Source organism: Cygnus olor, chromosome 23, assembly GCF_009769625.2.
Source record: "Cygnus olor isolate bCygOlo1 chromosome 23, bCygOlo1.pri.v2, whole genome shotgun sequence".
NCBI lineage: Eukaryota > Metazoa > Chordata > Aves > Anseriformes > Anatidae > Cygnus > Cygnus olor.
In genome coordinates this window covers 1157568-1171366 of record NC_049191.1, presented here as the reverse complement: position 1 = coordinate 1171366, position 13799 = coordinate 1157568, and the positions used below count along the sequence as shown (strand labels likewise).

Sequence of the window (13799 nt, the reverse complement as noted above, 5' to 3'; positions counted from 1 at the left end):
GCCCAGCAGCTCCCCTGCAGCATGCCGGCCCTGCTCCGTGACCGAGGCGTGGTTGGCACAGCTTCTAAGCAGCAGAACACGCTAAACTCACACCAGCCTCTCCACAACAGGCACGCTGGCTGCAGCGTAAGCGTTGCATCAGTCACTTCAAGCTGGGAGCCAGCCTAGGAAATGGGTCCTTGAACCCAGTTTCAAGGAAGGAAAGAGATAGGAGCCACCCTCCCAAGCAGGCAGACACAGGGACAGAGGGCTAGGAGGAGGATTTGCAACACAACCTTCCTAGCGCAGGAAATAACTGTTCCATGAGGAAAGTTGGCTCAGGGTCAAGCCAGCAAATAAACAAAGCACTACAACTGAGCGCGCATCATCTGGAAAACAATGACTGGCTACCGCGCTTCCAGCCCGTTCACGGATCCAGCACTGCTAGGGCTGGACCCCAGCAGCTGCAGATCGTTGCTGGGAAAGAGTTAACCTGGGCCTGGGCGAGGACAGAGGCGCGGGGAGCAGCAGCACCGCTGCCTGCCGAGGGGCGGAGAGCGAGGCACTGCCAGCAGAGCCGGGAGAGCAAAGCAGCCAGGTTAATTTTGTCCCAGAGCACAAGAATAGAGGCACTTTTTCTGGCGTTTAGAAAAGATTTTTTATTTATTTCCTGCCGATTTTTTTTCTCCACTGATATATAAATATGCCCTGCAGGCCAGGAAGTTAGCATCCACAGGGGCAGGCAGGCAGCCAGCCCAACTCCTTTCCTCACCCTCACTCTACCTCCTGAGAAAGCCACAGGTTGTGCCATTCTGAGCTGGCTGGGGTTCTATATCCCCCCCCTCCATACAGCCCCTGAGTTTGCTGCTGCCTCCTGCGGAGCAGACCAACTTCAGGCCTTACAACAGTTCTGCTCAGGAGCCAATGGGCTGGGCAACGGATAGGAAGAGGGAAGAAGAGGAGAGGACGTCCTCCTTTAGGCTTCAAACTCAAACTCGAAGTACTGGGGATCAAAGTAGTGGATGCGAACGTAGCCATCCTCACCACCACTGCTGTAACTGTGCGGGAGAAAAGATGAGAAAGTCATCAGTCCTGTCAGGAGCTCAGCTTTGTATCAGCAAGAGACAGAATCTGTTCTCAGAACACCCTCCAAAAGCTAAGAAATAGTCACAAGATGAAAAAAATATCAGTAACACAGCAAAACGTGCAGCAGGGCGTAAATGACCCCCAGAGCCAGCCTGACGGGAGGCAGCAGGGTTGGAATGGGGGAACTGGGGAAGGTGCTGGCTTCATTCCCACTGCAGAGCTCCTGTGAGCCCAGCCATATCCTAACCAAAGCACAGGCTAGGTTTGATTTGAGCATGCTGGAAGATCTGCAAAAATCCTTACCTCTTTCCATCGGGGTGAAAAGCGACACTATTTATCGGACCAAAATGACCCTTCACTCTGCCAAACTCTTCTTCAAAAGCCAAGTGGAAGAACCTGGGAGAAGGAAGACGTCAGGAGCCCGGTTAGGGACACAATCAGGGTCTCCTCAGAAAAGCTCTGCAGTTGTAATGACTCCTCCAAACGCTGCCTGGGGCAAGATGTCAGGAGTACTCTGGGTGAGGACTCAGCCCTGCCAGAGGAAAGCACCAACCTCGCCTCAAATTTGCCAATCCTGGTGGAGGTCGTGGTCACATCCATGGCCTCTTGCCCACCGCCAAGCACAACCTGCAAAGAGCAGAGGCCACAACACTGCAGGACTGCGCGCACCACGCGCGCAGCAGCAGGCAGGGAAGTGCTCCCGTACTAGAGAGCGGCGAAGCTCCCTGGGCCCATCCCACAGCCATGTTTATATCACAGGCTGGTCTGGTGATGCCGTGCCTTCCAGCCACCTGGGACAAGGCAGGAGTCGCAGTAAGACCATTACGAGTGGGATCATTCTTACGTGATCAAAAATGGGGGAGAGGGCGGCAGAGTTCACTGGTCGCTCTGTCCGGAAGGTCTTCAAGTGTTCCAGTGTCGTGCAGTCAAAGAGCTAAGAGGCAAAAGGGAGAGAGTTAGAGAGTTGTGCTGCAGAAGGACGTGCAGCCCAATTAACTCATGCAAACCCCAGCCCCAGGCTGCCAGTCCTCACACAAGTGGATATTAGCACTGAAGCTGCTCAGGGGCACCCAAAACCCAAAGACGTTTCTCCAGAATCCCCAAATACCTGCCCAAGGTGAACGTCACCTTTACACCTTCTGCAGGTAGCACGCCGCAGCCTTCATTTTGGTGTTGCTGCTAATTTAATGTTGCGATGCCTCCCCGTTCCCACTGAAGTCTCCCACCCAGCTTTGACTTTACACCCACTCAAATTTCCAAGGAGCAAACCCCTGCGGTAGTCTCTGAGCAGAGGCGCTACGAGCAGACACCAGCGGACCGCTGCGTTACCAACAGGAGGCCTCACCTTGGCTGTGTTGTCCTTGGAGGCGGTGATGAACATGGTCATGTCCCTGGAGGTCTGAATGTCATTGATTTGCTTGGTGTGCTCCTTGATGTTTGAAAGCTGCTCCCCGGACTGAAGGGTCAAACAAGGCAGTTTCAGTGAGCAAACAAAGTGAGCACGCTTCCCCGATAAAAACAGCGTAGGAGATATCACTGTCAGCAGTAGGACGGGCCTTTCTGCGTCAGCCTGGCTAAAGGGAACCACATATTTTCACTATCCTTCCACGAGGCTGCTGGTTCGAGCCAAGAAGCCCACGTTCTGCCCCGTGACCACCGAGGAATGCTGCAGCCTCCTCCCCACGCGCTGCTGCCAGAGGAGATGCTGCCCCTTATCGCACTGACCTTGGCGCTGAACTGGTTGAGCTCCCCACTTTCGTGCCCTGCGATGATGAACTCCCCCAGGGGGCCCCACACAGCACTGGTGATTTTAGAGTCACTGCAGGGGATTTTCATGTAAGGCTCGTTGTTCTCTGCAGGAAGGAAGGAAGGAGACGGACAGACAGACAGCATGGCACCAGCTCTGGCCGCCAGTGCTTCCCCTTATTCCCTGCTGCAGGCACAGGCTCAGAGTCCTCACCGATCTGGCTGGGGTCCCGCAGGTCAAAGAAGCTCACGAAACACTGGTAGCCCATCTGCTTGTCCGTGGAAAACATGATGATGTTTCCTCCGAAGTCAAAGCCACACGTCCTCACCGCCGAGCTGGTCTTCACCAGGGCAAGCTGCTTTCCTGCACACAGAGCAGAAACCGTCACTCACTGGGGCCTGCACTGCAAAATTAACGAACGTGACCGAGTGGGCAGGATACCAGGCAGAAGTGAGGAGATGAGCAGGCCAGTACGCTTGGACTAAATAGGAGGTGAGTAAATTGGCCCCGAGTGTTCACTAGAAACTGGGCACACACACACACACCCCCGTTAGGATTCAGACCTCTCACAAACTCCAGAGCAGGACAGCGCCGGGAGTCAGAGCTGGCGGCGGGGAGCCGGGAGCCGTACCTGTTTCACAGTCCCAGAGCCGACAGCTGTTATCTGCAGAGCCAGTGAGCACGTGTCGGGTGTCCCCTAGGTCACCAGTTAAGGAACATCAGCGTGTTTGTAGCCCCCAGAAGCTGTTTAGATACCCAGAAAGTATTTATACACAAGGTCAGAAGGGTGCATTGCAGCGAGAAATTGCTGAGACTGAGCAAATTCCGTTATAGGAGTGGCAATACTCCAGTACAGACAACGAGTCCAAGCGCTCCTACTATAAAACCCACAACTTGCCTCCTGAAATGGTGAGAAAAAGGCTACAGTTCTTGCCTTAACACAACCTTTGTACATTTTCACCTCTGCTACGTCCTACCCACATTGGAGAGGGAAGATCTTGTTCAACTTGGACGCCTTCCTCGAGCTGCCTGGGCCACCTCAGTCACAAATGTGGGCAGGTGTCACTGCACACGTTATCCCAAACAACACCCCCAGAAAGAAAAAGAAACAAAAATATCCAAGAGATGGAGTAAGGGAAAGTTAAAAGCACCACGTGGCCTCCCCGCCTGTCACACGGCAGCAGCTGAAAGGAACGGCTGAGCTGAATCACTCTAAATAATAAGCAGAGCACAGACAAACTGGTTTTGCCGACCAAAAGATACAGTCTGCGTCCACGCACCAGACGGCTCCCGTGTGGCCATTGTACGTGCCGAGCCGCTCCCCGTTCACTGAATACCAAACGTTGACGATCTAGGAGAAGGGGAGAAGCCCTCACCACGCAGACCTCCTCAGGAGGCTCCGCTAACCCACCGCCGCCCCTTCCCTGCTGCCCAAGGAGGACAGGGGCCGATTTACGCCGCACTCACGGGGTCCTTGGCCACAGTGAAGAGCAGGTCTCCCTCGCGGTTGTACTTGATCTGCGTGATGGAGCGCTCGTGGCCCTGCAGCAGGATCGGCTTCTGCAGGGGGAGAGGTGACAGCTGGGGTCAGAAAGGGCCGAGGGACCCGGCCGGGATCCCCCACACGGCTGTCATGGCCCGGGAGCCCCCACCCGGGCCTGCACCGCCTGAATAAGCCCTCACAGCCCCTCAGAGCCCCCTCAGAGCCCCCCATAACCCCTCACCAACCCCTCGCCGGCCCTTGCAGCTCCCTCACAGCCCCCCAGAGCCCCCTCGCCACCCGAACAACCCCTCACCAACCCCTCGCAAACCCCTCGCAAACCCCTCACAGCCCCCCACAACCCCTCACTGCCCCTCGCCGCTCCCTCACAGCCCCTCACCAACCCCTCACAGCCCCTCACCAACCTCTCACAGCCCCCCATAGCCCCCCACAACTCCTCGCAAACCCCTCACAGCCCCTCACCAACCCCTCAGAGCCCCCCACAGCCCCCCACAACCCCTCACTGCCCCTCGCCGCTCCCTCACAGCCCCCCACAGGGCCCCCACCACCCGAACAACCCCTCACCAACCCCCCGTAGCCCCCCACCGCCCGCTCCCCGCTCCCACCATGGCGGCGGCGGTGCCGAAGCCGAGGCCCGACAGACAGCGAGGCCCTCGCCACCGCTTCCGGGTCAGAGGGCGCGCGGCCGGCGGAAGTTCCGGCGCCGTTGCTATGGCGACCGCGGGTGCGCTTCCGGGATGGGGGACGAGGGAGCCGGGATGGCGGCGGGCGGCTCGGGCCTGCGGCCCCCGGCAGGGCCGGGCCGGGGCTCGGGGGGAGGCGGGAGAGGGGCACGGGGGGGCTGCGGGAAGGCGGCGGGGGGGGGGACGCGGCCGTGGGTTCGGGGCTTTGGGGCCTTCGCCGAGGGGGACGCAGCCTCAGGCCCCGGTGGCCGCGGGCAGGGCCCTGAAGGGGCCGGCCCCGGGGGGCTGGGGGCAGCCGGCCCGGCCCGGGGCTTCCCCTGAGGGGAGGCTGCGGAGAGCTGGGGTCGGTCGGGGCCCCCCTGGGCAGGGCAGGCCCCGTGCGGGGGGAGAGGCTGAGCCGGGGCGGGCCTCGGGGCCGCGTCCCCCGGGGCTGCTGAGCTGAGGCCGTGGCGCAGGGGAGGCGGCGGCGCTGGTGCTGGTGGCCGCGCTGTGGGGCAGCACCGGGCCCTTCCTGCGGACGGGCGCGGCGGGGCTGGAGGAGCTGCGGCACCGGGGCCGCCTGCGGCAGCTGCTGGCTGAGATCAGCTTCCTGGGCCTCAACTACAAGGTGCGGCCCCGAGCCGGGGGGGTCACGGGCTCGTTCCTGTGTGCTTCTGCACTAGATACCGTTATTTAAACTGTTAAACATCCCTTCTGTTGGAAGAATTAGTTATCCTCTGTAATATTTCATTTACTTGCCTATAGTGCTGTTCTTCCCGTGCAGAATTCAGACCGCTCTGTAGAAAGCAGGTCGTTAATCCTCACATTTTACACGAAGTAAGCCCCGCCTGCCACCTGCAGACCGGGGAACCAAGGCACCGAACAGCTCGTGACTGGCAGCAGTGAGCGGCGGGCTGCATTTCCACTCCCAAACATGGCACAGAACAAGGGGGTCGGGGCTCCTTCGCTGCTGCTCACTGCGGGGTGGTTTCCGTGCCGTGACTGACCGGCTGTGCTCTTCCTGCAGTACATGGTGCCCTTCCTGCTCAATCAGTGCGGATCGCTCCTCTTCTACCTCACCTTGGCATCTGCAGGTCAGCTGTCGTCGCTTTTGTGGAGCGGGATTTTGGGGAGGAGCCATGTTACTGATTAGTTCGGTGACCTGCTCGACGTTTAGTCAGATGTCTTGTAATAAGCTGTTTGTGTTACACTGTTCATTTTCAGACCTGTCCCTGGCGGTACCGCTCTGTAACTCCCTGGCTTTGATTTTCACTCTGGTGACTGGGAGGATTCTGGGAGAGGATATCGGCGGTAAAAGTAAGTTGCACTTAAAGCATTTTGGCGTACCGTCTCCTGCATCTGTTTGCTAACTTAGAGTTGTGTGCTCCCCTCCGCTCTCCTGAAAACCAGCAAACGTGGACACAAGCACTGAAACTGGTTAAGTGGTAGTTCTGGCTAGGAAGCTGGAAAGGAAGTGAGAGTGACTTGTACGTGAGTAGGGCAAGTGAATTTGAATTGGCCTTTCTAAGCTAGCAGAATTTACAGGCCTGAGCCTTTACCTAACTATTTAACTGTAAGAGAAACATTAAGGAATATGCCTGCTTTGAAACAGGATGCCCCGTAAGCCCAAGAACGTGACCACTCATACCCCTTCCCATCCCTCACTCCATACTATAACGTCATCCTGCTCAGAAAGTCAGAAAATGGCAGGAAACTGAAAACTTAAAACCCCAGAGCCTGGCAAAATAGCTGTAGGCCCACACTGCGCTTTGTCTCTGCAGGGGCCGTGGCAGGAATGGCGCTCACCCTCCTGGGTGTCACTCTCTGCGTAGCTGGTTCGTGACCAAGGCGCAGCGAGCAGAGGAAGAGAACGCCTTTAAACGCGACCCCGTGGCGTGAGGGGAGCTTCTGGCTCAGCAGCCGACCGCTGGGCTCTCATTCTGACACCCGGCTGCCTGGAAGCAGGGATTGGATTCCCCAAGCACCAGGGTGGAGCAAGGCATATCGCAAGGACATCCTGTTTAGTGTCTTAAGGAATCTTTTCCTGTGGGTGTTTCAAAGCAGGGGTGGGAGGAGGGGTAATAAACGGTTAATAAATAATTCAACTGGATCTTCTGGGATCGACTGACTTTGTGTGGAAGGAACCTATGTAGGGACCTGGGCAGTAACACCACTGCAGTTCGTTGCCATGGAAGGAAGGGGCTTCTTCTTTTCAGTGAACTCATCAGTCCACAGTACCAGGTAGGTCACAGGAAGAAAAATCGTTGTCACCCTTGTCATTTATCAGGAGCACGGGGGAAAGAAATACAGAAAGCCTTGTGCTAACGGGGATAATACGACAGCGCTTTATTACTGCGACTATTCCTAAGTCACGCAGGAAAACAAGTTAACAGAAACAAAAAGTATTTTTGAGAGCAGGTTTGATTGCTACAAACATTATCCAAGCATTCCAAATCAGAGGACCAATGATGCTGTGAATCCCTTTATGCGAAGTGTCTGACACAGAACAAACTTCCTGGCAGACGTTTTGTTAGGAGTATATTCTATGCGGTAATTCTTACTTCCCAAGTTCAGACACAAACTGCTTTTTAAATTAAAGCCCAGAAAAGCAGCCCTGTTCTCTGCCATGTCATCATCCACAGAGCTGAGGAAAGGAGGAATGTTTTTAATTTTTTAATAAAAACGTGCATCGATCTGGTTCATTGTTCACTGGTAGTCTTTCTCAAGCGCAGAGAGTTAGGGTGCTCGCTAAGATTCTGTTAATTGATCAAAAAGCTCGGCCAGTCTATAAACGTTACACAGACCTCAGACTTGCACACTTTTGTTATCTGCAGCTAGTGGCATACCTCACTGTCCTCCCATCACGGTCCCTCTGCGAGCTCTTCAGAGCAGGATTGCTGCCAAGGGAAAACATCATTCAGCGATCCTCACCCTCAGAAGCGCTGCCGTCCCTTTTCCCTGCCGCGGGCTTTTGTGCTGTGCCTGCAGCCCTCGCCTTTTTGTAGAGAGAAGAAAAAAATACAGTTATCAGTGCGGCACTTTGCTGTTACAGAAAGCTTCCGGGACTAAATTCATGGATTGTTTCTGGTCTTACACAGGCTTTGGTGTGCAAACCTGGGTCTCTACATTAAATTCAAAGGTGGTTGTTGTAAGAAGGCCTAATAATCCCTCCCAGTGCAGAGCAGAGCCACAGCACTCAGATAACTATGACTGTATAGCACAGCTCCTAAAGCAAATCGGAGCATCAGGCCCCCCGCTGAGCCCAGACGTCACTACCTGGTAGCTAATTCTCTACTAGGGCTTTCTCTAACTTCAGTTCAAAGGAGCTGTGTTCCTTTGAAGTTCTAATTAGTCTAATGAGACTACCTAGGCAGAACGGTGAATCAGCTATAATATGACGCACGTCATCCCATTATATCAATTCTCAATGTGCTTATGACAAGTTTAAGACACAGATGCCCCACAAACGCTGAGCATCTTTCAGACATTTTAAAACAAAATTCTGTAAGATGAAAACGAAGATTTTTCCCTTTTTAAAAAGGTGTAAAGCTCGTTATTATTTAACAAATATGTTCAGGCATTTTAGGAATTACATGTTTATTCCGTGCCAGCTTCAAAGCTTCACCTAGCTACAGGCAAGTTCTAATTAACAAGTCGTATCTGGGGGTACTGAATTTTAGTGTAAGAAATCTGAACACAGCCACAAGGGACCTAACACACTGCACAGAAACATTAAGTGGAATAAATACTTCTGTAAACTGTTCGGCTTTTGGTGTGAGTTGTTCTTCCACAGTCTCTGCAACTCTCTGGAAGAGGAGTAAGGATAGAAACAGGACACACACACACCAAAAAAATAAAAATTAAAAAAAAATCCAAGAAAGCCTTTTATATCGTTACTGTCATGGGGAGCGATAACTCACGCTTCAGAAGGGAAATGTTCATGACCCAGATGACAATCTCTTGGCTTTCTAAAATGCAGAGCGCTGTAGCTACGCTTCCTCTGGTGTCTGAAGTTCCCCCTGGTGGTTACTTTCATCTTTACACATTCTAGGGGGAAGCACAGTGCTGTGCAAACTTCATGAACAGGACTAAGAACAAGGGAGAAAACTTTCCCAAGCAATTGCTACAACCTGTTCTTAACGTGGTCACACAAGGCTGGCTCTTGGAACTGTGCAAAACTGGAGCAGGGGTAGACTCTAGGGGGACAATGAATGCCTTGCAGCAGTGAGAGACACCTAACGGCAGGAAATTATTTCTTATACCTGATCAGTGGGTGCCTCCACCCTTGTGTGTTCATGCTCTCTTACTCCCCAAGCACCTTGCATCTCCTTCCTAGGATCTTTGGCTTTATAGACACTTTCTTCTGCAAGGAGGGGGAAAAAAAAAAAAAAAAAAAAAAAAAAAGGTTTTCACTGGGTATAGCAGATTGCCATGGTCTAGTCTTATTGAGGCTCCAGAAAATTCTTTATATGTGCCCAGATGCGGAGAGGAAGAAGCAGAAATAGAGCAGTTATTTGATGCATTGCTGATTTGTGTTTTTTTTTTTTTTTTTTTTTTGTGCATCTAAAGCTATTTTGTCCCTTAGCATCAAAGTAAAGCTAGACTTCTCTACATTTATAGCAGAATCTGTTACCTTGATGAGGCCAGTGCTGCACACTCCTGTAACTCCTCCTGTTCTGTCCTGCACGGACAGGTTTAGCATGGAAAATGGGCTCTTCCTCCCTGAGGTGAGACCTCCTGACTTGCCTGTGCAGTGGTGGAAAAGCAACCGGGCTCCTGTCGGTCTCTGCAGCTCCTGGGGTCTGCACCCTGCAACTGTCCAGCTGAAAGTATTCATCACATGCTTCTGGTAGGCTTTCTTGATAAAGCAACTTATAAAACAAGAGCAGTTTTGCACAGTACTCCACTAAAGACTGTAACTTTCCCCTACAAGCTTTGATCCTGCACCCTCTGCTGTCATACTGCACTCTCTGTCTGGGGTTTTAAGTTGGTACTAAAAGCAAGCCAGATATAGGGAACACACAACAATACTTTCTGCAGTCCCTACCTGTTGGGGTGGTTCAGCAAGAGCAGAGGCAGCAGCACTGTCCTGGGAGGTGGCATCACGCTTGCTAAACTGAAAACAAAAGAAAGGAAATTTTAGTCCTTTAAGTGAGCACAGGTAGTACAGATCCACGTGTCAGTGGACAACCCAGGACAGCCCAGCTGCTGTATCTGCAGTCTCCACTTGGCATTTTCACCACACAACGACCAGAAAAGAGCTCTCTGCTCCAGGATGAGTTCTCCCTGTCCAACATCCAAAAAGGAGAAGTAGTCAGTGAGGCCACCTTAAGGAGATCTTCAGGCAGCGAGATTTAATTCGAGTCCGACGTGGCCACAGCTATCCCCAGATGCTGCTTTGGGGGTGGTGCCATGGAAGGATGCCGTAACCATGGCAGTTGCGGAGGGAGACTGCTGTACACATCCACAGCTTCTGTATGGATGTCTACACAGGAGCAGCTGTGATCGTAGCACACGCAGTCCTGTGCCAGCCGAGCCACCCACCTTTCTGCTGTACTTTTTGCGTCTATCTGGATGGTTCCTAAAACAAAGGAGAAGCAGGTTCTCAGCATCAGGCAGAAGTGAGCTGCAGGACCCTTGAGGCAGGCAGCACGGAATGAGAGGGCTAAGGATAGCTGTAGCCAAAGAGCACCGTGGAGATAACCCTTTAAACCTCTCAGGCACAGCCTACGTACCGTGGTGTCCTGCATGCAGAATCCTGGGGCACCAGAAGCTCAAAGTAAGGCAGTTTTTTGTACTCCTCAGTCCCCACAGCCACGTAGTAACCGTCATTCACCAGCTCCTCCTCACCAAACACCTGCGTGCCATCCAGCCTGCAGAGCCTCGGGAAAAGACAGCAAAGGGTTTGACACCGGGGAAAGTCAGAGGACAGTGAGCAGCCCCTCGGTGTGGAAGCACACAGGTGTTAAACAGGATCAAGATAAGTCAGAGAAGAACAACCATTCTTTGTATTACTCCAAGGAAGCACATGAAAATACCACGCTTGGGGCGCAGTGAGATGCAGTAGTTCTCAGCTTTCTCGTTGGGTACCAGTAAATAGATGTGTGAGAAGGCAGGCTGCATTTGTTGCATGAAAGTCCCTTCCCTCTGCCCTTCCTTCTAGACATAAGCTCCCTTTGTGTGCCACGCTATTGTTTGCTTATTGCTCTTTCACCTGACTACCACCAACGTCAGCCCTCCTCACACAACACTTAGGACATTGATGTTGTCACCAATTTAAAGAGGGGAAAACCTGAAAAGCAGATGAGATTGCCAAAGCAGGCTGGAAGCGCCTGAGCTCCCAGTCCTGCATGCTATTAAGTGCTGCTTATGTTCCTGGATGTAAAGAGGGAAGATGGAGCAGTGCCTTGTCCAGACACCCACCTGTTAACAGCTCCGCTGCGCAGATCAGCTTTCACTGTCAGCATAGCCAGGAGCGTGTCCCACTGCAGCGGGGCGCTCTGAGAGAACAGCAGTCGGAAAGGAGGGCTCAGCAAATCCCCATTCCGGAAAACACTGCAGCAGAAGTAGCCCAGAGCATGCCATGAAACTGTGTTCCTACAGCTCCCATGAACACAGCACTCACTGTCCCAAGACTTTTCACACATCTCAGCCTCACAGCTGCTGACAGCCCCTTACAATCAACAGATCACACGCACCATCCCGTGGGTCACAACCAGCCAGAAGGCTACAACCAAGAGTGAGCAGAAATGTTCTATTAACAGCTATGAAGACATCAACTCTCCCCGCCCCTGGCAGCTCCTCATCTAAGACCATCACTGGACACTGACATCTGTGCCACCAGCATCTCTGTTCAATTTCCCAAAGGAGACAGTATGTGGAAGGGAAGGGAAACAGGCAGATGCCTGACAATATTTACAACAAATTCCCTCCAGAAGCATTCCCAAAGACCCCCCAAGGAGAAACACTGAGGCACTTACTGGATTGTAAGGTGGGTGTGCTTCTGCCGTCGTGTTGCGATGTTTGACTTCCAGGGAGCTACGGTGTGGGACTGGAGACAAGGTCAGTGCACAAAAACAGCGCAGCCCTGGCACTGAGCCTCCCAGGGCTGTTCCCTTTCCTCCACCAGGAGCTGTCTGCCCTGCCTTCATATTTTGCTGCTGCTAGGTGGGGTTTGTTGTCAGCAACATCAAGGCCTGGAGAGGCTCTTCACAGAGCTGAGAGTGTTCCAGAATTACCAGAGAACCTCTGTGCACAGATCCTTTCCCTGCACGGCTGAGATGGGAGGAAGGTACCCAGCAGCAGCCCCTCGCATACACATCGGCCTACTGATTCCTGTGGCATTTTTACCTGATCTCCACTGGGCACCTTGCAGCCTTAAACCTCACCTTTTGATTGATCAGTGCCAGCCTTCTTCATGTCTCTCATACCTCCCCCCTTCTGCACTCCTGCCCATCCTCACTCAGCTCAGACTCACCTGCACACCGCTGCTGTTACTTGTCCCTCGGAGCTCCTTCCTTCCCTGGTTTAAATAGCTGTGGGAACAAGAAGATGACATTCCACATACCAACTGGGCCATGACTGACTAAGGAGCAGGGAGAAAATGGCCAGCTGCTTTGACCTGGAGCATCGTCACCAGATGTGTTCATTATTTAGGTCACTTTAGAAACAATCCTCTATGTGCCTTGTCTCATGGACTTACAGAATTTCACTCTAAAGTCTGATATTTTTAATAATTTCCCAGTCGATCAAAGACCATTTCAAATATCCATGGTAAAGACATCCAGAACACTGTATTCCTTTGAGCTAACCACAGGTCAAGGCTCCAAGGACTGACTGCTGTTAAATACAGCTCGGACCCCCTCCTCAGCAGGATGCAACATGCACTCAGGGAGCTAAATTCACCCAACACACACATCCCACACATCCCCTCAAGATTCAAGCAATGCCACAAGTCTCTTCAGCCTTCTACATTTCAGGATGAACCAGAACAGCTCTACTTCATGCAGGATTAGAAAACAAAAACACCTCCACTAAACCAAACCCCAGGACCGAAGGACCACCTACTCACTTGAGCCTTTTGAACTTTTCAAACCCCGCAGCCACGTACTGGTACCCGTCCTGCAGGTCCACCAGCTCAGCGATGCGGTGGCCGTGCCTGGGGGTGTAGAGATTCCTCACAGCCAGGGGCGCATGAATGCTCCTGGTCACCTCCTTCAGAAACGCCTCAAAGGTCAGGAACCGCCGCTGGTTCACCACAAACTTCTTCCCGTGGAAAAAGGGGTCACCATTGCGATACACCACCACGTTCTTCGCTGGAGGTGCCAGAGCTAAGCCTCTGGAGCTCATCCCTGTGGGTCAAAGCCCCACAGACCGCCGCAGAGCACGGAGGAGAGCTCTGGTCAGCCTCCTACCCAGCCCAAAGCCGTCTTCGTGTTTTGCTGTCCCTCCGCAGCAGTCCCCTGAGCAACTGGCCGTCTCCACGGCTGCAGGCCCAGCAGAAGGAAGTTGTGGGCCAGTCCAGAGGCCACATCAAACAACCTGCAAACACCTTGCTAGCTGAGAACCAGGAACCACAGGGCTCTTCAACCTCACCCTCACTGCACATCGAGTACTGTGGCCACTGGACTCTGATTAACAGCATAGAGGTGCAGTGCCATCATCTCACACCCCATCCACAGCAGCAATATCCAGAAGTTGTTAGCCCTTGCCATCACTCGCTACTGCATGGGAAGTGCAGTGGGTTTCGGCCCTATGCGTTTTGGACAAAGGTCCACAGCAGAGCAGACACACCGCCCCTTGCACTGAACAGGCCGCATGGGTC

At 53.2% G+C, this 13799-nt stretch overlaps 2 protein-coding genes and 1 long non-coding RNA gene across 13 annotated transcripts; 1 reads left to right on the top strand and 2 right to left on the bottom strand.

Annotated features, from left to right (window-relative positions):
- Nucleotides 1-618: 618 nt before the first annotated feature.
- EIF3I (eukaryotic translation initiation factor 3 subunit I) lies at nucleotides 619-5029 on the bottom strand. Its single transcript, XM_040535410.1, has 11 exons — nucleotides 4919-5029; nucleotides 4280-4372; nucleotides 4076-4163; nucleotides 3444-3509; nucleotides 3026-3175; nucleotides 2791-2918; nucleotides 2411-2521; nucleotides 1910-1999; nucleotides 1619-1692; nucleotides 1369-1461; nucleotides 619-1037 (listed from the first exon to the last, which is right to left on the bottom strand). The coding sequence occupies exons 1-11, from the start codon at nucleotides 4919-4921 to the stop codon at nucleotides 956-958; spliced, it is 978 nt and encodes a 325-aa protein (XP_040391344.1). The 5' UTR covers nucleotides 4922-5029; the 3' UTR covers nucleotides 619-955.
- On the top strand, nucleotides 4972-7085 carry LOC121059051. The gene is made up of 4 exons (XR_005814419.1): nucleotides 4972-5037; nucleotides 6003-6069; nucleotides 6200-6292; nucleotides 6731-7085. It is a non-coding gene; the product is annotated as an uncharacterized LOC121059051 (long non-coding RNA).
- Nucleotides 7086-7220: 135 nt separating this feature from the next.
- Nucleotides 7221-13711, bottom strand: DCDC2B (doublecortin domain containing 2B). 11 transcript variants are annotated; one of them, XM_040535404.1, is made up of 10 exons: nucleotides 13047-13711; nucleotides 12453-12510; nucleotides 11956-12026; nucleotides 11399-11530; nucleotides 10711-10857; nucleotides 10520-10556; nucleotides 10023-10091; nucleotides 9609-9798; nucleotides 9238-9338; nucleotides 7221-9022 (listed from the first exon to the last, which is right to left on the bottom strand). In XM_040535404.1, the coding sequence occupies exons 1-10, from the start codon at nucleotides 13322-13324 to the stop codon at nucleotides 9014-9016; spliced, it is 1092 nt and encodes a 363-aa protein (XP_040391338.1). In that variant the 5' UTR covers nucleotides 13325-13711; the 3' UTR covers nucleotides 7221-9013. The 11 variants fall into 11 exon arrangements, 10 of the variants coding, with proteins under 10 accessions (XP_040391338.1, XP_040391334.1, XP_040391336.1 ...); XM_040535400.1 differs by having other exon boundaries at nucleotides 7221-7970; XM_040535402.1 differs by having other exon boundaries at nucleotides 7221-7872.
- Nucleotides 13712-13799: the final 88 nt, after the last annotated feature.